The sequence below is a fragment of the Hyperoodon ampullatus genome (genome assembly GCF_949752795.1).
Source record: "Hyperoodon ampullatus genome assembly, chromosome: 7".
NCBI classification, from domain to species: Eukaryota; Metazoa; Chordata; class Mammalia; order Artiodactyla; family Ziphiidae; genus Hyperoodon; species Hyperoodon ampullatus.
Genome location: NC_136920.1, coordinates 75,249,447 through 75,271,714, shown reverse-complemented (window position 1 = coordinate 75,271,714; position 22,268 = coordinate 75,249,447). Strand labels below are relative to the sequence as shown.

Genomic DNA, 22,268 nt, shown 5'->3' with positions numbered 1-22,268 from the left:
GTACTGAAAATAATTTCATTCAGTCATTGACATGAAAACAACAGGACTATTCTATATGGTAGGAACATATCTTCATCCCTCCCTTTTCTCCTACATTCAAAAAATCGATTCATAAAGTGTAATCATTAGGGCTTCCCTGGTGGAGCAGTGGTTGAGAGTCCGCCTGCCGATGCAGGGGACGCGGGTTCGTGCCCCGGTCCGGGAAGATCCCACATGCCGCGGAGCGGCTGGGCCCGTGAGCCATGGCCGCTGAGCCTGTGCGTCCGGAGCCTGTGCTCCGCAACGGGACAGGCCACAACAGTGAGAGGCCCGCGTACCGCAAAAAAAAAAAAAAAAAGTAATCATTAAAACAAGCGTTATTTTTTCCAAGTTGGAGAGCTTTATGGATACTATTTAATCAACCAACAGGGGGCAAAAAGCACCGTCTGTGCTTTCTCGAATTCCAGTCTAAACCTAATGAAAATAAACCTTGGAAAACTTCAAAACCCAAGCAGGCATGAGAAAGGTTTTGACTCAGATTTCTGAGCGATGATACTGAGGGGTGATTTCCCTCAGACTAAAGACCTGACACTCCCAGTAAGACAAAGAGAGATGATAAATATGCTAATTAAAGGGCCTTCAGTACAGGTATTGAAAGAGGCTACAGCCACTTCCGTGTCTGTAATCAATAATATCAGGGTGGCAGAAACCACACAGCTGAAATCACACCGCTGTGCTCATCCCTGAAATAAGTATTTCAGGCCATCAGCCTTACCTCTCTCTGCTCGCTCGCTGCCTGCCAATCAGGAGACAGCCTCAATCCACAAAGCAAATGGTATAGCCTCTCCATATGCAGGATAAAAATTAGTTTACATAGAAATTGAGCGTTTCTCATCTTTTCATTACTTTCTGGTTTTGAGAGGGGCCAGGAGGAGGGGGAAGGAGCACTGAATAACGTGCCTTAGAAGAGGCCCAGCGGGCTTTCCCAGTCTAATTAGAATCAAAATTGTCCAGCCCCCCTCATCTTCCAAGACTCCACTCAGAAAACATGAGCACAGAGGAAAAGGTAAAAGACAAATAGAAGTCAAAGGGGAAAAATATCTCCCACAATATTGTGAGAAACTCTTAGGCTACTTTTAAGGATGCTGTTGGGAAATAAATTGGAATTAAGAGACACAGAGCAAAATTCATGGAGAGCATAGGTCAAGACAATGGACCTTTGAGCACATCTGGATGGATTTTTTTTGTTCATCATCACATAAATTTTACATTTTTTTGAAAAACAGAACACCCCACTGCCCAGACAAATATCCTTTTCATTTTCTGATTGTCCAATGTGCAGAGCAAGTCCCAGTATGTGGACAAGTGGGCTGAATGTTCTGGGCTCCTCTCTGCTATGGGTCAACAGGAAAGGAGGTAATGACAGTAAATGGTGCTGACAAGGGCTTCAGTCAAAAATAGTGCTTTTTTCATTCTAGGGTCTGAATTCTGAGATAGGAATAAATAGGAGAAACCTAAGAGAATCCATATACCCAAATGGTTTCATTCAACCCGCTTCCCAGGAAAAGAACCTCCCCACCTTTTCCCTATCTCTTCTAAAGACATACGTTGGTTCCTGTTAAAACACAGACTTGTCAAGGGACATAAATAACTCCCTCACTCACATGCGCCTCCAAGAAAAACCATCAGCTGCTAAATAAAAGAGCTGGTAGTTTCCTGGCTGAGAAGGAAGCAGGTGGGAGGAAGAAGATAATCCTCAACTGTACAGATTGGCCCTGGCTATGATCGCATCTATGAAGCCCTATTCCTGCCTCCCACTTTTCCCTCAAAGCTGACTTAGCTTTGGTAAAAGCCACCAGGTCGTTAGCAACAGGAGCCTTAAATGAGTCATCTTTTCAATGAGATGTCACATCTCTCAGCATCTTCATTGGTTAAAAAAAAAAAAAAAAAAAAGTTTCTGCATCCCTGAGAAGTGCTAGCAGAAGCTGTGGTACCCAGTCTGTTGTAAACTGGGTCAGAGCAATGAAAATCTTTTTGAATTTCTGTGGGATAATCAATGATCCTGCTCGAATGAAACCATAAATCAGCAGGGGTGAGTAGTTGCAGTGGAAACCTTCTGGCCCCCGAAAGCCTAGAATATCTACTTTGCAGCCCTTTACAGAAAATATCTGCCAACGCTTGTGTTAGAGAAAAGACAGAAAAAAGTAAGATAGGATATAACCTGAGCTAAACTGTTATGCTCCTGGCTTCTTAACTCTAGACGCTTCCAAGGTAAACCAAAAAGAATGTAACTCACTGGATATGTGAGAATGTGGAGAAGACTGTATGTGGTGGGTAGAGGTTTAAAATAATAGCAATGAGTTAACTGGATTTTTTTTTGGTAAGATTTTAAATCAGTTTTAGATTCTCCTAATCTATTTAATTCTGCCTGGGTGAGAAGTTTCAGAGAGGAAGTGATATTTGATCCAGAGGATTTGAAGAAATAAATTTGGAAAAGAGGGAATTTCAGGAATAGGCAGCAAAATAATTTCTGCTCGTGCATTAATTAGCAGTTAAGTGTTACTTACTTGAAGCTTTTTTCCTTGCAGGAAGTAAAAAAGCTGTATATAAATCTATGACTAAGGATTCAGTGTATGTCATCCTCTGGCAGATAGGGGAATTGGCCCATGGAAAGAGCTGATAAGAACGTTTCCCAATCCCACTCATGAGAAAAAAATGCAATAATGATGCAGGAACTATCATTATTATAGGAACCATGGTTCACTGAATATTTATCACGTGGTAGGCATGATGCTAGGTGCTTATGCATTATCCCATTTAATCCTTACAGCAGTCTTATGAAGTAGATAGGATTATTATCCCCGTTTTACAATTGATAAGACTATAACTGAGGACAGTAAATAGCATATACACATATCTAAGCAGCAGAGTTTTGGACAATTGTTATTGTCATCACACTAGTCATTAAACCTTCAACTCCTGCCCTCCATCCCCACCCAAAGCCCCATCGCCAAGCCCTCTTACCTCTGCAGACGCTGCAGCACTGATTCTCTGGGATAATGTGATCCTTCTCTGAGCAGTTCAAAGGAGGGCACGCTTCAGTAATTTTTACTAAAACTCCACCCTGCAAGCCAAATAATCAGGAAACAAAAAAATGTTCATATTTTTAGTTGCTGATCCAAACATAAATGCTCATTGTTAATAGCCTGCGGTGATAACCACCTACAATAATTAACAGGAATCCCAGGAATCCCAGGAATCCCAGGATAATGACAAAGTCGCAAATTAAACTGATGAGACTCCTGGAAGAGAGAAGGCCAATTTCCCTTTCTATATCAGAAGAGCCTCAATTTCAACAATTGGGTTTTTTTTTTCTTTTTTGTTTTTTGTTTTAACAAATGCGTTTTGAGTATCTTCTATATAGCAGAATGTCACCGACAGTGCAGAGCTGGTAAATTTTTAACAATTGACTATTGGATGGGGGAACCCTAAAGTTAGCATTTGCTGATTTCTGTGGTGTCAATAACCGGACATTGTGAACTACCAACATGACATCACTGACCACAGAGTTGGGAAGTTATGTACAATGAGCTCTCATGAGCTTTTATGAGACAGTGGTGGCACTGCCCTGGATCACAAGCACTGTGAACCCAAAGATAAATAAGACATCTTCCTTGCCCTTGATGGACTCACAGTTTGGATGGAGGGAGAAAAAAACCTCTTAAACTAGAAACCATAATACAATACAGTAAGTCCTAAAAAAAAAATGTGCTCTAATTATGCTATGGTAACGCATCATAGGAGAATAATTAATTCTGCCCAAGTGGGGAGAAATTATGAAGAAAATGCCACATTTGAAGGAACTAAATAATGGAATAAGATAAGGAAGAAGAGACTTTCCCGGCAGAGGGACCAGCAAGGACCAAGGTATACAGGTACGATGAACTGAAAGTGGGTCAGTTAGATGAGCACTAGATTTTCCCTAGAAATAAATAAAATCACTTAGAATAAAATTTAAAAAATTCAGCAGGTGAATCTTTAGGACCTCACTTCACCAAAGGTCCCTCTTTGTTGACATCACTAGCAACTATACTTAGTTTCACTCTGAATTTTTAAAATCAGCTCAATAGTTACTATAAAAAAGGGTTTGAGAGTCCCTTATTTTATCTAAAATGTTAAGCTTTTTTCTCCCATTCTTAACAGCATGGTTAAGTCAACCAAGAAGCAAGCTCATTTAAGTCCAAAAGGTAATTCTCAACACAGATGGGAGAATAGGATGGAGCTGGGCCACCAGGAAGGACGGGGGAGATTCTGATTTTTCCATCTCCAAGATATGCTGTCATTCCAGGGTTCCCTGGTTTGGCAGAACTCCCATTATATTAGGCACATCCATTCGTAAATATGAACATAATTTTAAATGTCAAATGTAATTTAACTTCCAACTACTCATCATCTGGATTACTGGCACCATGGTTTCCTCTCCTTTCTCATAAATTTCAGCCAAGGCATTCCTTGTGGTGTCTTTTGTTCCCTTTTGCTCTTCATTTCTTGATCTGTCTCAAGGCATCTAGATCTCTTGCTTTTCTCCTATCTTAAAACTGGCCCTAAGATGCTGAGAACTGATCCTGCTATTCGCCCACGGTCCCCGTTTCAGCTACATTCCACTCTCACCCCTCAATCCAGGCCACGCTGGATGGCACCTGGCCTCAAGAGCTAGCACCAGTCTAAGGGCAGTATGCCTATCAGCTGTACCTCAGCTTTTGCAACAGGGAATCAAACCGATTATTACAAACCAATGGATGTTAATAACCTCATTATCAGCAGCATAAGCTGAATGCAAAGGAAAACACAATGCTTAATTACTTACCATTGCTGCCTCGACTTCTATCCTTCAATATTAATGTATTTATTCATTATCTACTGTCTCCTTGCATAAACATGAATGGTGAACTCTGTTGGATCCCTTTTATCAGTTCACTGTGCCCATCCCCCAACTTCAAATGCCTTTCTGCTAATGGCTCATCTCTCAACCCTCAGAGGGTCCCTTTGGGCACTGGAGCCACTTGGCAGGGAGCCAGAAGTTACCTACAAGTTCCACAACCCCCAGCCCCACGGCCCAGAGCCAGTGACTGACAGGCATGGGAGGTTCTTTACTTCAAGGGGAGAGGATAGCTGGGGTACGTTCAGAACCCCAGGTGAATCAGGGTACCTCTGACCTTTCACCTAAAATTGCACCCTTGCTGCACTGCCTGCCCTGCCCAAGCCTGCATCCCCACACCCTTACTTCTTCCTCCCAGGAGCACTATCTTAATAAATCACTGTACTAAAATCCTGAGCTCAGGGTCTGCTTCTAGGAGAATCTCAACTAAGACGATGAGATAAATTTCACTCTCGCTGTCAAAAAATGTAACTGTTAAAAGAGATTATCTCTAGGCAGTGAGATTCTGGAGTGATTTTCTTTTACTTCCTTATATTTCCTTCCTTTCTCTATAGTCCAAATTTTATATCTTGAGTATATATTTGCTTTTATTTAAAAAAGCAATATTAAAAACACTACATTTGTCACTGAAATCTAAGGTGAATGTGTTTTTGGTACATGGGAAAAATCAAGACTCATTTAGCAATGCTTTGGAAATGAAATGTTTGTAAATACAAGTTAAAAATCTGCATGCAGTAATATCTCTTTGGTAGCTACCTGAAAACATTTAAAACCCCTATCTTTGTGTCAGGTGTCAACAAGCTTCAGCAAACTGCTTCAAATTCTGTGTATTTTAAAACATCATTACCGGGCTTCCCTGGTGCTGCAGTGGTTGGGAGTCCGCCTGCCGATGCAGGGGACGCGGGTTCATGCCCCGGTCCGGGAGGATCCCACATACCGCAGAGCGGCTGGGCCCGTGAGCCATGGCCGCTGAGCCTGCGCATCCGGAGCCTGTGCTCCGCAACGGGAGAGGCCACAACAGTGAGAGGCCCGCGTACCGCAAAAACATCATTATCGTTTTCCTGATTTCTACAGGTTTGTTATGATGATCATTAAAAATAAATTCTTGAATTAAAAAAAAAATAAAAATGCTACAGAAGGCTTTTTAAAAAATAATTACACATGAAAGGTTCTCTTTTTTTTTTTTAACATATAAAAGGTTGCTTTGACTACTGATTAAAGCAGTCAACAATTCCAATCAACCTTTAACATATTTAATGAGTAAGACCGTAATTCCAAATGTTCAAAGAGAGACAAACCCCTTTGCATGAATTTGAAAATAATATGAACTGTGATTACAGTAACATAAGTGCCACCAAATCCATTTAGTCCAGCCACATAATTTGGCACAAACCATTTTTTACTTTATTTTCAAACTCTAATAAGTATCTGATGATTAACATTTTTAAACCTTCCTGATTGTTATTGTTATTTTATGTTATTTTATGACCTTTGGAACTCTGCATTGGTGGCAAAATATAATTCATCCATTCTTTCTCATTTAGAATAACTGTCACCATGTCACTGATCAAATATAAACACTTTCAAGTTCTTTACTAATCACTATGCTTCAACATGAATTTCTAATACCATATAAAACTCATATCTTTAAGTAAAATTTAAAAATTGTTGCTAGCCTAAAATAATGTCACAGGGCAGCAATAACTGGACAAAACTGATGAAGACTGCTAGGAGAGTTTATTCATCTTGATAAAAGAAACAAAACGAAACAGTATGTTAACTTCTGGAATCACTTGGTGAAAATATTGAAAAGAAAAGTTTGTTTCTTATCTAACCGGTGTTGCTGAAGCTTTGAAATGATCCCAGGAAAATGAAACGCATGGATCACCAGGCAGCCTTTTTTCAACTGGGTATCTGCATTTGAACCATAGAACACCAGTTATTTGAGTAATTATTTGCTCAATTCTCCCAAGGATAGCACTTATGCAAGACCATTTTAGATGTCTAGGAGAGAAGTTAATTCATCACATACAACAGGTACCTTAGGGCATTAAGGCTTAAATCTTGCAAAAGGCTGCCCGAGAGAGACCCGAGGCCTTCTCATCCTACACCCGTCACCCTCTCTCCCTGCTGACCACATCCATTAAATATGTCCCAAAGCTCTTCTCTGGCCTTTTATAAATGCTACCCTTTATCAAGGGAATCAATGAGCCATAGCCTGACCAATCTGGTATTCTCAGATAGACTGAAAAGTGATCATTCAATCCTTCTGAATCCACCCTTCTACGATTCAAAAATGCGAACTATTTCCAAGCAAGTCTAACACCATCAGGACTGGCAGTAGAGAGGCTAAGAGAGGAGGCTGTAGATTCAGACCACACAGGTTCAGATCCCAACTGATTCCTTTACTAGCTATGTGACTCTGATCATGTGTGCCTCAATTTCCTCATCTGTAAGATGGGGATGATAATAATGCTACCTACCCCTACCTAATAACAGGGTTATTATGAGGTTTATATTAGATAAAGTTTCAAATGTTTTAAACAGTGTCTAGAAAATACTTATTCAAGAAATGTTAAATATTATTGTCAGTGATGCTTCCCTCTGTGCATAAAGTATTGAGTAAATAACTGTAGAAAGACAATAAATGAAGAAATTAATGACTTTTTAAAAGATGCTGAAATTATTCACATGCACACAAACCACATATGCAGAGAATAACCTGTCTGCCCCAACTTCTTCCTAAGTTATAAAACCATAACAAAACAAAAGCAGTAAAAGATGAACCAGAGCAAGGAGAGTACCTACAATGTGCCAATAATCATGTTAAGTACATTTCCAATATGCGGGCATTTAAGTCCACACCCATATCTTCTAGAGGTCTCAGATGGTGTCTGCCCTGATCCTCTCTGCTGATACCAGGGATCGAGTCACAGTCGTGACCCTTGCCAGGGTTACCCACTACTTCTGCCCAATATGTAAAGGGGGTTGCTAGTTGTGACAGATGCAGGGTGGATACAAGGATCATCAGCAGAGTGGGTAAGACTGCCTTTAGTCATCCCAACTTCCCTTGAGGTGGAAGAAAAAAGTAAGGGTTTTAGAGTCCAAATCACCTCCCTCCCCCAGAAGTGAAACAATCTACAGAGAATGTGACATCTGCCTTATATTCAGGGAGGATATGTGTGGTCATGTGGAATAAGAAACATAGCTCACACGTGTTGAGGGCTTACTTTGTACCAACGAAGTCCTTCACATGCTTTATCTCATTTAATCCACCCACCATCCCTATGTGGTAATGTCCCAGCCACACGTTGGGAGCCACCCACCCGCTTCCCCACTCCCAGGTTTTTGGAAGCTCCCATGGTTGATTGACAGATTACGGAGCCCCCACTGTCACACCATCTCTACCTCTGCCACAGACTAAGGAGTCCACCCCACAGTCCCCACTGATGCAGAAGGACCACCACACCTGCATACCCGCCAGACTATCCAGACCCATGGAATCTCTGCCATTCCCAGGGGCAGCCAAGAAAGAGCGAATGTGAAACACAATGGAGAGGCTCAAAGGAGTTAACTCCTGCGGTAGATTCTGGCCAATGAGAGACAGGAGACAGGAAAGAGCCTTCCCTCCCCTGAAGCTCCCCAAAAAGAACCAGATTCGAGTTCCCGGAGAACTTCAACCTGTCTCTAAATGCCTCATTCTCCTCAACCTTTCAAATACACTCCTTTCTTTTCTCCAGGGATGTGACAAAAAGCAAATGAAATGCCATAGGATACAGCATTTGGAGAGATGGTCTATCCTGAGACACCGTAGTTCCAGCCAGCCTCCCTGGAGATGCCCCTCAAAACCAGGCCTGCTTCGCTGAGGGGCAGTGGCAGCTCTGGAAGGCGCCTCCTTGAATTTGCTCTCCCTCTCTTCCTTCTTTCCCTCTGTCTCTCACTCTTGCGTTCTAGGACAGCACCTCAACCAAGTAAGTGCTCGGCTAGCTCCCACACTTCATCCAGCACTTTGTTCAAATATGACCTCCTCCGAGAGGTTTTCCCAGACCATCCATCCCCACCTCAAAGCTCTCTACCCCTTCAACCTGCTCTGTATTTTTCATAGAATTTGGCATCATAGTTGACCCTTGAACAATGCGGGGGTTAGGGGCGCCGACCCTCCACACAGTCTAAAATCGGCACATAATTTATAGTCAACCCTCTGTACCTATGATTCCTCCATATCCATGGTTCTACATCCAGGGATTCAACCAAGTGCAGATAGTGTAGCACCACAGTATTTACTACTGGAAAAAATCCGTGCATAAGTGGACCCACACGGTTCAAACATGTGTTGTTCAAGGCTCAGCTGCATCTTGTATATTTATTTGTTTGTATCTTACTGCCTGTCTCCCCACCAAACTGCAAATTCTATAAAGACAAGGACTTTGTTAATTGATGTACACCCAGAATCTAGTACCATGCTGGTAAGTAGCAGTTGCTCAATGCATGTTTGTTGAATTTTTTTTTTAATTGAAGTACAGTCTTAAATGAGATCTATGGTTCTACACTTCTTATTTTGAGAAATACACGGGATGGGGCAGGAGACAGAGGCATGGTCTAACATTGTATCAGACTCCTAGGAGTAGAGGTGGCACTGTCCACAACTAATATCGCAGACTAATTGCCCCAACACTGAATCAAAACCTTTTCCCAGGGCCACCTGACAACCTCCCTGACTCATGGTAGCTGCTAGCTCCCTTACCCCTTCTCACTTCCTTCCCTAACAGTCTTTCCCAAGGCTACCCGATCCACGGCTGACCACAGGCTAACCACACAATGACAGTGGCTGGGAACTCCACAGCCAGGACTCAAGCCCACCAGAGAGTCCTCCCCCTCAGTGATCCACTCAGGACAATATGCTCCATTCCAGACTCCTACCTAAAGCCCACATCTCCTTCCCTACAAGTAATGGGGATCATAAGACTGAAACTTACTCTGCATTCCCGACAGCTCTTGGTTAAAATCCGCTGGCCTTCTGCAAGGACTTTTCCTCCATAGATACATTTTGCTGTAATAAAACAGAAAAACAGTTCAGACATTCATGCTATGCAACAAAATGACCTCAGGGGCACCATCCAACTCCAGTAGATTCCACAGAATAAAAATGCTCTGGTTCTAAGCAATGCAAAGCTCTTTGCATGTCTGGAGTAAGACATGGAAATAGTATGGGGATAACTGTTGAATCCCCTTTCAGACTGTCATCTCTATTATGTTTGCCAGGAGTCCTTCACACCAAGCACATACAACTATTTCAATGCTGCGGTTGCTGAAGGAACTAGAGAATGAATTGATGCAGTCAGTGTTAAAACAAGGAAGAAGTGGTTGTCATCACCGTGGAGTATAATAGCATAGCTTTGATTCAGCTACTCCAGCCATAAAACAAATGACTGGGTGAGAGCGGACTTGCATATATACTCCACTCATCAGGACCTCAGTCACATGCAGAAAGACACCATTTTTCCCCCTTGTGATCATAGGAAGCGCATGTCTTTAACTTATCTGTTCCCAAGAAGCTCAGAGACAACTAAGAAATACAAGTGACTAAAATGCTGTATCAAAATGCACTAGACAGACTGCCTTTGGAAAGGTGAGCTGAACAGGCTAACAGGGAGGGCAGGGAGGAGAGACAGGCCTTGGCAAAAGGTTAACAGAGAAGCATAAATGCTGACCCACTTTTAAGCAAGCGCAGAATATGTTAATTTGATATGACCCTAATGAATCTCTGCCAAATTCTCCAGCCACATCCACAGGAAAGCAAAGGCCTGATCACTCCCTCTCCACACAAATGAGGATGCTTTCAGCCCTAGTCCTCAGGAGAAGCAGAAGTGAAGACAGACACTCTAAGAGATCTCCACCACTAACTCACTGTCTTACAGAAAGCACCTCATCTCTCAGAACCTCCATTTCTCTATGTTAGAAACGGGTGAATTCAATCTGGTAGTTTCTTAGTTCTACAATCTTCGGACTCATGGAATGTTCAGGTATGTAGGGACCTCAGCAAACAACTCATCCAACTCCCTCTTGTTGATCACAGGAAGAGGAAAGGCCAGAGACACTGGTTTACTTAACATCATGATCCCACAGTGGCTACTATGGTGTGCAACCCAGATCCCCCTCCACGGCCAAAGGTCACATTCCTGAAACTGCCAGACAGGGGATGAGCAACAGTTCTCAGCTGAATAGTGATCCAGGACTTGCCCTTGTCCAAAGTCAAGGCCCCTTCCCAGCACAGCCCACATCCAACGAGTCGGTGATGAAGATGTGCAAAGTCCTGGCCCCTTGCCCCAACTCAGGATAACCCCAAGGGCCATTGCAGCTCCACAACTCCTTGGAGAAATGACTGAGGTATCTGTTGTAACTGCACTGCAGTTCAACCTCCCCTTCTGCCCAACCCAGCTTCCTTCACTGTCTCATTCCCACCCCAGAACTGATCCTGAACTTCCTAATAAAGTACAAGCAAATCTCCATTTCAGAGTCTGTTTCTTCTCAGAACCTGCCCTGCAACAAACAACACATACCTAACTCAAATCTGTGCCTCTCTAGCATCTGCATTCAGTGAATGGCACCAGTATCCACCCCTAGCGACCACACCCACCACCCATACCCCACCGCCTAGGGCCCTTCTAACCCCTTCCTCTTACTCAGTCCCGTGTCCAATCAGTACCCAAATCCCTGCAAAGCTCCCTCCTTAAGTTTCTCAAGTCAACCCACTTTTCTCCATTCCCACCACCTGCCCCCAGGTGCTACCTTCACTCAGGCTATCCCTCCTCTTTAGTCTACCAGGAAACTTCCTAACTTGCCTCCTATGTTCTGGTCTAATCTTACCCAGCCCTTCCCCATACAACAGTTGAATATATTTTAAGTGCAGATAGGACGCTCTGCTTTAAAATCATTATGAGTCACTCATGCCCTCAGAATATAGTTCAGATTCCTGAAGTCAGCACACCAGGCCATCCCTGTGCATTCACTCTCCCTCCCAAACATTCACACCCTCCACTTAAGACTCCAGCCACGCTCTGCTTCTGGGATTTGCATATACTGTTCTGCTTCTCCAGAACACTCAGCCTCATCTACCTGCTCCTGGTAACCTTCCATCCTATATACCCATCGATTTCAACTTAGGCCCGACTTCCCCCCAAGAAGTTGTTCTTGACCTCTAACACTGGAGAACTGCCCTCACTTTGTGCTTCTGTGGTACTCTGGACCTCGCCCTAACAGAGAAAATATCACATCTTACCTCTGTTGCCCCAATGAGGGTAGGAGCTATGTCTATTCATGACTTTATCTCTAGCCCCAGGCTGAGTGCCTCTCTGGGCTTATTGTTAGTAACAAGTTTAGAACTAATGAGCCTCCTTGGTAGCAAAAACCAGAGACATTTGCTGATTCCCAGATGAGAGTTCTTTCTGCTATTCAATGCTGTTCCAAACATTAAAAGCAGATACCAAGGTTTTCAGAGCAAAACCATCAACAACAAGGTAGAGAACCAATAAAATTTTCTAGATAACCCCCTTCCTCACTTCATTTTAAAAAATTATCCCCGGGCTTCCCTGGTGGCGCAGTGGTTGAGAGTCTGCCTGCTGATGCAGGGGACACGGGCTCGTGCCCCGGTCCGGGAAGATCCCACATGCCGCGGAGTGGCTGGGCCCGAGAGCCATGGCCACTGTGCCTGCGCGTCCAGAGCCTGTGCCCCGCAATGGGAGAGGCCACAACAGTGAGAGGCCCGTGTACCGCCAAAAAAAAAAAAAAAAAAAAAAAATTATCCCCGATCATCTTTTATGCCTCAGTTTTCCAGATAAATCAGTTGACTCTGACCCATTGGTCCTAATGACCGTGTGGATTCCCCTATTTGCTTGCATGGGGAGACCATACCTCCAAGGGCCTGAAATTCCTGCCTAATAAACTCCCACACTCCCAAACACAGCTGCTGCCAACTTGGCAAGACGGCTTGCTCCAGAGTGACAGTTCTGCTAAATACACGGCTGTCAAATCTGCCATCTGCTCCTTGGCCCAGGGTGGGAAGCAAAGAAATAGACTTTCCTTCCTTATTTTTGCACCTTGCCACCCCCATGATGTTAGGATCACACTTGCTCCCCTGTCTGAAGACATTCGCCCGATTCCTCTCATCCTCTGATAGACACTCATCCCAGAACTTCAATCTGGAGACAGGAGTGTCTTACTGTTTACATTCACACCACACACGGGGACACAGCCATCCCTCAAATCTACCAATCTGGTATAAAAATGAAATATCCACTGAACTTCATGTCTTCACATGGCAGGGTGCCTTAGGGGCTGCAAATGACATCAACATGAGGCTGTGTACCTTAGCCATTCACAGCCTTGGCACTGAGGCAGGATGCATGGACGATTACAATATCAAGTATCTACAAAGTTATCTCAGGACAGCTTTCAGCATCACCACTGGAGGTCACAAGAATTTCCCCTGCTTTCTCATCCTCACCCCACTTCTCTGACGATGCCTTTCCTTCCCGGCCCCACCGTATGCCTAACACCAGTCCTCATTATCTAACCTCTTGATCTACAGCCAAAAGGCTTATTTTTGATATCTGGGAAATTCAAGCAGAAGGTAAGTCAGGCTCCGATGCCTGTGGCTGGGGCATTTGGGATGCCATTCCAACAGCTTTTAGTATGAGTAGAAATGTAAATGGATACCTGAAGCCCTTCACATCACACCGGGAACATGCAAACGAGACCATTTCACAGTGTCCAACGATGAAATTGAAACTCGGCACCAACACACACTTCTCCACGATGTCAGAAACAAAGGTACCGGGGATTTACAGAAACGGTTATGCAGTTGTATCTTTTCGCGCCCACAGACACCTGGCCCTTCAAATCCGAGCCTGATTTCTCTAGTGCAATGGATGGACACTTTTGCCATTTGGGTGCACACTAAATAAACAACCTTTAGGCACCACTTGGCACCCCTGTCAGATGTGGATGTGAGGTTGCTCTGTCTTTATTTAAGGATTTGCACCCTGCACACACTCCAGCCATCTCTTGGCACTCAGCAGCTGAGAACATCAAAATCAACACTCTGTGTTACACTTTAAAGGAGAGTGGCAGAGCAGAAAAGCTCAACACCCAAGGAGCCATCCTCCCTCGGGGAGCTCGTTCACAGACCTAGCTTCAGATACCACCTCTCTGAGCGTGACGCCCACATCAAACTGGGTGTCCCTCAGCCATCTCCAACTCTCCTATGCCGAACAGAATGTATTGCTCCTGAAACCATTTCTTCCACCTGCCTTATTTCTGTTAATCACATTATGTGAGTCTCCCACAGACTCTTGTTCGAAACCTGGCAACTTCTCCCTTACAGACGCTCTGTCTCTGATTCATCTGTCTCATGTTAAAAAAAAAAAAAAAAAAAATGCTTACGGAGTACCTACCCTGCCCCAGGTCTTTTGGCCATTACTCAGCTTCATCCCTTCCTTTCCATGTCCCCCGGCTGTGCCTACCTGCCTGCCGGCCTCATCACCTCCACCTGCAAATGGGCCTGAATCCCACACTCAGCTCCCTGCCTCCAGCTCTCCCCACGCAGGGGCTTTTGTCAAAGCATTTCTCTGATTATGCCACAACCCTGCTTCAAAAGCTTGCTTCTGAGCCCCCCAAACAAACGCTGTGTTTACTTCCATGATTTTGCATGTGCCATTCCCTTTGGCAGGTCTGTTCTTACCTACCTTGTCCACATGGCAAACTCCTATTCATTTGTCAGCACCCTACTCAGCTATTCCTTCCCCTATGAAGTCTTCCTAACACACACACACACACACACACACAAGTTTCTGATGGAATTAATCACTCCCTTCTCTGTGCTACTCCTGCATCTTACATAGCATGCATACTGCACAATACTCTGTTGTCATGAGATGGTGCATACATCTCCCTGGACAGCAATGGGGAGAGGAGACAGGTTCAAAGCATTAATTCTGGAGCCAGACTACCTGGGTTTTATTTTGGCTCCACCAAGGCTGAGAGCCCTTGGACAAGTTAGTTCTCCTCTCTGTGCTTTACCTCCTCATCTATAAAATGGGGATCATAGTGGAGCCTATGACTCTAGGTTTTTGGAAGACTTAAATGAATTAATATACATAAAAAAGCTTAACACTGTGTCTGACATAGAATGAATGATCCACATGTGCCCGTTGCTGTAACCAGAGGAAAGAACAGAGTTGGGAGAGGAAGTTCAGTAAGGATGACTGAATGGATTCAGTGGAATACAATCATCATCATCCACCCCCAACCCGCCTTTGCAGCTTATTTCTACTTCTCACCCACAGAAATCCTCTGTTATCACCTAACAGACGATCTCCCTTTCCTTCTGCAACTTCTTTTCCTTTGCAAATGCTGTTTTGCATAGCTCAAGATGCCCTCTCCATCCTTTTCCTTCTCTCCCATCTCTGATGGTTCCCAAATCTATCTACCAAAAGAATACTAATTCTAGGACACCACTGTCCAGAGATTCTGATTTAGCAGGTCAGAGAGGGGCCCTGGGACACTCTAGTTTAAGAAGTTCACCAGGTGATTCTAATGTGTAGCTAGGTATGTTCAATTCCTTAAACAGAGCAGACACCCAAGAAATGTTGGAGGAATGGAAGACACCCAAGAAATGTTGGAGGAATGAGACTCCTGCACTACTTTCTGGACTTCCATGCCCATAGCTAAGGAATCTAGAAGGCTCTCCTGAGTTTTCCCTGAGGCCTTCCAAAAAGATGGAGGAAGAACCTAGTATCAGGAATTATGAAAACTGCCTTGCTCTTGGAGATGGCCTGATTTATTGGGTTTTTGTTGGGTTTTTTTGCGGTACGCGGGCCTCTCACTGTTGTGGCCTCTCCCGTTGCAGAGCACAGGCTCCGGATGTGCAGGCTCAGTGGCCATGGCTCACAGGCCCAGCCGCTCCGAGGCATGTGGAATCCCCCTGGACCGGGGCACGAACCCGTGTCCCCTGCATCGGCAGGCGGACTCTCAACCACTGGGCCACCAGGGAAGCCCTATTAGGTTTTCTGATCAAAACAAAGTACTTTTCTCAGACAATGAATTGAGACTTAAACACTTAGACCAAGTTATTTCCTATTGCCACATGGATGCCCTCATCTGTAAGTGCTACAGTTCCTTGAAGCCATGACAAGTGGATGAACACTTAGTAAACGAGCACACAAAACAATCTGCTTTTATGTATCGGCTCTTGAATCAAATCAATACTTTTTCTCAGAAACCCTAGGACACTGCCCCACCCAAACCCAGAGAGTAGCTTAGGAAATTTTATCTGAAAGGGACAACCACAGGAAATATTTTCCATCCTTTACCTGATGTGCAAATATTTGAAAACTTCTATATCTTTTCAAATTAGAGGGGTTCCTTCTGCTTACTTTTTTTTAAAAAAAAAATCTTTATTGGAGTATAATTGCTTTACATTGTTGTGTTAGTTGCTGCTGCATAACAAAGTGAATCAGCTTTACTATACATATATCCCCATATCCCCTCCCTCTTGCATCTCCCTCCCACCCTCCCTATCCCACCCTTCTAGTCTTTTCCATATATATGACCAGGAGTGGAATTGCTGGGTCATATGATAATTGAGTAGTGTTCTTAAGCATTTATTTGTATTACCATTTTATTAAACTATACACATCTCAAACTACCGATCAGAGCTGCTGAGAAAATTCATTCTACCTAGCTAAATTGCTATCAATTCCAAACAAAGGCAAAAAGCACACTGATGGTTTAGCTAGCTCATGTATCAGCATCTTGGTAAAATCGGGTAACTTGCTGAAATGTTTTTTAAAACTTAATATTCTCCAGTAAATTAGAAAAAAGAAAAATGACTATCCCACACATTTCTAGTGAGAGGATAATTGCATGATATATATCAAGGACCTTGAAAATGTCAGTCTCTTGGCCCAATAATTCTACTTTGGGAAATTCTAGCTTAAGAAAATGTAAAATACAAAAATGTGTCCTCACAAAACATATTATTGAAGAGTAACTTATAATAGTGAAAAGTGGGGAAACAACCTAGTTATCCAACAATTGGGGATTAAATAAGTTACGCAACAGCCAAAGAGTGGAACACTATGAAGCTCATTAAAATGAGGTTTATACAGAGTTTTTTAAAGGATAGTAATACACTTAAGTGATAATGGTAAGTCAACAAAATAGGTTAAAATTATCTGCATAATAAGACCTCAATTGTCCACAAAATATAAGTTTTAAAAAATGAAATCCGGGCTTCCCTGGTGGCGCAGTGGTTGAGAGTCCGCCTGCCGATGCAGGGGACACGGGTTCGTGCCCCAGTCCAGGAAGATCCCACATGCCGCGGAGCGGCTAGGCCCGTGAGCCATGGCGGCTAAGCCTGCGCATCTGGAGCCTGTGCTCCGCAACGGGTGAGGCCACAACAGTGAGAGGCCCGCGTACCGCAAAAAAAAAAAAAAAAAATGAAATCCACTACAACTTCAAGAGTGTTTGTTTCCAAGTGGTCGCATTATGGGTGATTTTCCCATCTTTACCTTTACCCTTATGTTTTCAAATGTTACATTGCTTTTACAAGTAGACTATCAAAAGCTTAACACAAAACAACGCTGAAGGACTCACCTACTCCCTTGTCCAAACAACAGCTGCCAAGAGACAGCATTCACAGATCTAGACAACAACTGCCAAGAGACAGCATTCACAGATCTATCCACAGAGCTCAAAATAATAGATTCAAAGTACCTCATATTGTTTAAACAAATTCCTACGTTTCTCAACTTCTTCCTCTATTATATAGAATATATCAAGATAGAAAAAAATAATCTATACCTACTAAAAACTATCTTTCCATCATGGAATCAAACTATAATCTCAACATCTGGGCCCCTGATCTATCTGTATGGCCAGACATGACTTCCAAAAGCACTTAGAATAGAAATAAGAAAGTTTCTTTTAGATCAACTCTGCGTAAGCCCTCCAGAGTAATGGGTATACTGTGCCAACCAGAAATAGAAGACATTTCCAAAGTTCCTTTTGAAAGAGTATAAAAAAAGATTGGGCTTGTAAAAACAGACCAGCTACCCCCACTTCCACTGTCATATTAGGTGACATGCTATTCTTGACAAAAAACTAGACCACTGTGTTTTGAAGACCTAGTGATGATGGTGGGTTTTTTTGGTAGAGAAATGGTCTTGAAAATTATCCATCGGATGGCACATTTCTAACCTAAAGTCTCCTCTTTCAAAGAAGAGCATTTGGTTTGATGAAAAGACTATGGGCTTTGTAGTCAGACAGAATTCATTTTATATCTCACCTCTGTCACTCACCAGCCTTGCAAACTTGGTAAATTATCTTCCCCAAGCTTCCTATAAAACAGGGATAAAAATAATCCCCACCTAAAAGATTGCAGTGAGGTTTCAATAAGCTAATAGAATGAAATGACCTAAAATAGTAACTGGCACACACCAATCATTCTAAATGACAGCTTTTACTCTTCCTGGTTGTCTCAGTGTTCATTTCACCATTTCATTTGAAAGAGTGTCCTTTGTAATACAGAGGGAAAAGGATTTTTAAATCATTATATAATTTGGACCAGCCAACTCTGAAGGAAATTGCTCCAATATTTTAAGTGAAGTTCAATCCAGAAATTCCTAACAAAGGCCCTTTAATAACAGAAAACCTGGCCAAGACCTCAGATAGCCGAAACACAGAGTGTGGCCCTTGATCAATCAAAATGAGGGGACCAAAGCACATGGAGCCTTGGAGTCCTGACTACAGAGCAACTCCACACACTACCAGTTGTTTGACCACGGACAAGTGACTTAATACTTGTGAACACCAGTTCCCTCTACATAAGAATGTAAAGAATAATAATTAAGGTTGATGTGAGGATTTAAAAAAAATAGCCTATGTAAAGTGTCTGCACATCACAAGTGATTAAAATATAGCCACTCTTATCATACATTTATTAGTATATCAACTGCTAGGACTTCCTTTCATCAACGTTAATCAATTGGGGCCTGAAAAATAGGGGAATAAATCAATCTCGAAGCAGAGGGCCACCCTGACCCTCAGTTAGTACTCACGTCGGCAGACCTTACAGCACTGGCCTGCAATGTGCACGGGGAGGGAGTCTGGAGAGCAGCTGAGGGGGGAACAGGACATCCTTCGACATTCCACAGCGCCACTCTGAGGAAGGAACGACAGGGAAAGGAATCTCAGCAGAAGTGACCTCAGCAGCAAAAAGTTCACGTCTCATCCCAGAAGCCTCACCAGGGAAAACAGAAGCAGTGTGAGAAACTCCCAGTCCACTCCAGCACCACAAATAAAGAATTTTCTCCAGCCCAAATGAACCCATGCCACCTCAGTTACTTTTCTGATATACATCACTGGCTTTATTCCACCTGCCCATGTGAACTAAGTAGATTAGGCAGAAAACAGAAAAGCCTATTTTTTCAACAACATAAATAACACCTTTTGCAGACCCTGTCAACCATTGTTGAAGCGCTAACAATCATTTTGTATTTTTGCAGACAAACAATGGCATTCTTCAGATAGTTATCAAATGATTTCAACTGAACAGGGTTTCCATATTAATTTGGGGGGGCCTCTTGTAATTCTCTGAAACAGATCAAATAGTACATACAAATAATGGATAACCTGAAAGTCAGGGGGTCCTGAAATTCTCCAAAACAGAAAATGGATACCTTGTCAAATACAATGAAAACACCTAGAAACTAATTAAACCACCTTTTTAAAATGTATTATAGCAGAGAAAAGTTGTGAATGAACCATTAGGTGGTTTGAAAACCAAAGGAATCCCTTCTTCCCTCTGATACTCTAATCTCTAAACAGTAAGCTTCTTAATCATGTTAGATCATATTAGAGTGTGTTGGAAATTAAAATCTGTTTTCTCTTGATAAGTATTTGTATTTGTAATGACACTTTTCCAGCTTCCCTTCACAATTGCTCCAATAACTAAATAGGCACTTAGTAAAAAGGCAGTACTTCTTAGAGTTAGCATTATAAAGAAACAGGTTACACAATAATTAGTACAACTGCCCTCTTAAAACTGTCCATTTATGTACAAAGAGGCTTACTTTGCATGTGCAGTTCCTGCAGTGATCACCATCAACCCAGGAGTCTTGGTCTCTATAGAGCAGTCCACTCACTTGACAGGTCTTCTCACAATGACAGTTTTCCAATTGACTAAGTCTTGTCTCTGCGTAGTTCAGCTGCAAACAAGAGTTACTACGTGTAATTTCTGTAATTCAACTGCATTGTCCTAACAAAGCTAATCGAAACAAGAAAAAATAAATCCAAGCAGAAGAAAAAAATGCTCAAAGCAGTTCAATGATTCTTAGCCAGATCTGTGTTTTGAAGATTTTTTTAAAAAATTTCACACAAGGTAGAAGCATTCTAAATTGAAGACATATTGGCTCCCATGGTCTAATGAGCACCAAATGAGACATTAAACTGTATCTCAGGGACCTCATGGGTGTTCATCAACTCGTGTGCTTTCAGCTCAAACCCACACAGAAACACTTGTAATGAATGTGTTCTCAAGGACTCGTTACAATGTTTACAGGAGATCTAATCAGCAACTCTGAAGCCCTTACATTTATCTCCCACCATCCTGTCCCTCTTCTTCACACACTAACCAGAGTGTCATGGTTTACAAGCGGGAAGTCACTGCTTCCTCTTTCATGAAAAATTCTGGGAAGTCATAGGCAGATCTTATTTCTCCCCAGCTCAGGATCCTCCAAACAGAATGCCCCAGAATCCACTTTGGTGTTCAGACAAGTTCAAGAGAGGCAACCAAACCCCAGGTGAGATTAGGACTTTGTTAAAAAAAAAAAAAAAAAAAAAAAAAGAAAACCTTTTTCCTTTTTTTAGGTCATCCAACTGCTACCATTAAACATGGAATCTTAGAATCTCCGATTTGAAAGAGTTTATAAAGTTTAAATGACATGACAAGTAACCCCTTCAAGTGGTCATCCAGCCTCTGTTTGCACATGTAACTGTGATGGGACACTCATTACCTTCCAAGGAAAGCTAATTTTCTTGGATAGCTCTGGATATTTGAAACGTCTTTCTTAGCTTGAGCTGTGCAATTTCTCTCCCTTTTTCCTATTAGACCTAGTTTTGCCTTGTGGCCCATCCCGAGCAAGTCTAACCGCTCTACAAACATTTGAGGTTATCCTGTCCTCATGCCTGCCCCTGACCACAGTCAGCCCCACCAGCTTCCCCTAATAGCTCCTCGTGATATAGTTCCAACCCTCCCTCTTGACCATTTTCCATGTAGGCGACTCCAGGTTGCCTTCAAAACTATGGTACAAAAAACTTGAAATGTGGTATGATCTCTCTGTCATCACCTCCATACCAAGGAGTAACTCAGCCTGGTAGCAATCTCACCCTTCTTCCTTTCTCCTTACATAGAGAAGGTCATGATAGAAGAACAAATACCACTTTCTAAAAATTCATCATACAGTTTCTTTTCCTTCTCAATCATACTTATATATCCCCATCTTGAGTATTTTCCCCATACAGGAGATCGAATCAATTTTTGATCCCAGCTAAGACTATTTCAAGGCAATATTTTAGTTATAATGGTTGAACCTGGCTAATGATGACTTCTACCATCTTTCTACATTTTCTATGGTTCCAGTCCATACATGCTCCTCTCAATTACTCATAACAGTGCTACTCTTTGGAAATGGAATCCACATGTAATTCAACCTTGGTTTTTGTCCTTTATTCCATCTCTTGCTCTAAACTTTTGGAATTTCTCAAGAAAATTTGTTCCTCGTCTGCCTACCATGGGTAGTACCAAGAGGAAGGGAAAAGAACAAATAGAATCCTAAACAAACCACATGCACTATAATCAACCCTGAAAAAACTGAGTCGACCGTGCCTGAAAATTCACTTCCTATGACTCTCTACTATACATGGTCTTCCAAAAATTCAAGTTACATTTAAATCTCCAGCTTAATCATAGAGCATCCAGAATTGACGGTAATTACATTCTCTGAGAATTCTTTAGGAAATGCAGATAACATATACTTCCAAGAGTTTGGTGACACCAAGTACCAAAACCACGTATTGGTAAGAGGGGACTTCTTAAGGACTAGTTCAAAAGGCTATTCTGTATCTATCCAAGTTTCCTGAAAATCCAGGAGCTTGCCTAAGGCAATATTGTCAATTTCCAGTACTGCCCAACAAAGCTGAGCTACGCTCACCTACAAAACTCAATTCCAAGGAAAAGCCTCAATTTTAATACAATGGAAGCTATTCTCAAGGCTGATTTTGCTTCCATTCT

General features: G+C 42.6%; 1 protein-coding gene across 3 annotated transcripts in view; it reads right to left on the bottom strand.

Moving 5' to 3' along the window:
- Nucleotides 1-22,268, bottom strand: part of NELL1 (neural EGFL like 1) — a gene marked incomplete at both ends in the record, with an annotated part of 886,110 nt that overhangs the window by 668,637 nt on the left and 195,205 nt on the right. For all 3 annotated transcript variants that reach the window (XM_079707393.1, XM_079707394.1, XM_079707395.1), the window contains 4 exons: nt 3,004-3,103; nt 9,895-9,968; nt 19,036-19,138; nt 20,050-20,184. In XM_079707393.1, coding sequence (XP_079563519.1) covers nt 3,004-3,103; nt 9,895-9,968; nt 19,036-19,138; nt 20,050-20,184 — 412 coding nt within the window. The remainder of the gene's footprint in view (nt 1-3,003; nt 3,104-9,894; nt 9,969-19,035; nt 19,139-20,049; nt 20,185-22,268) is intronic.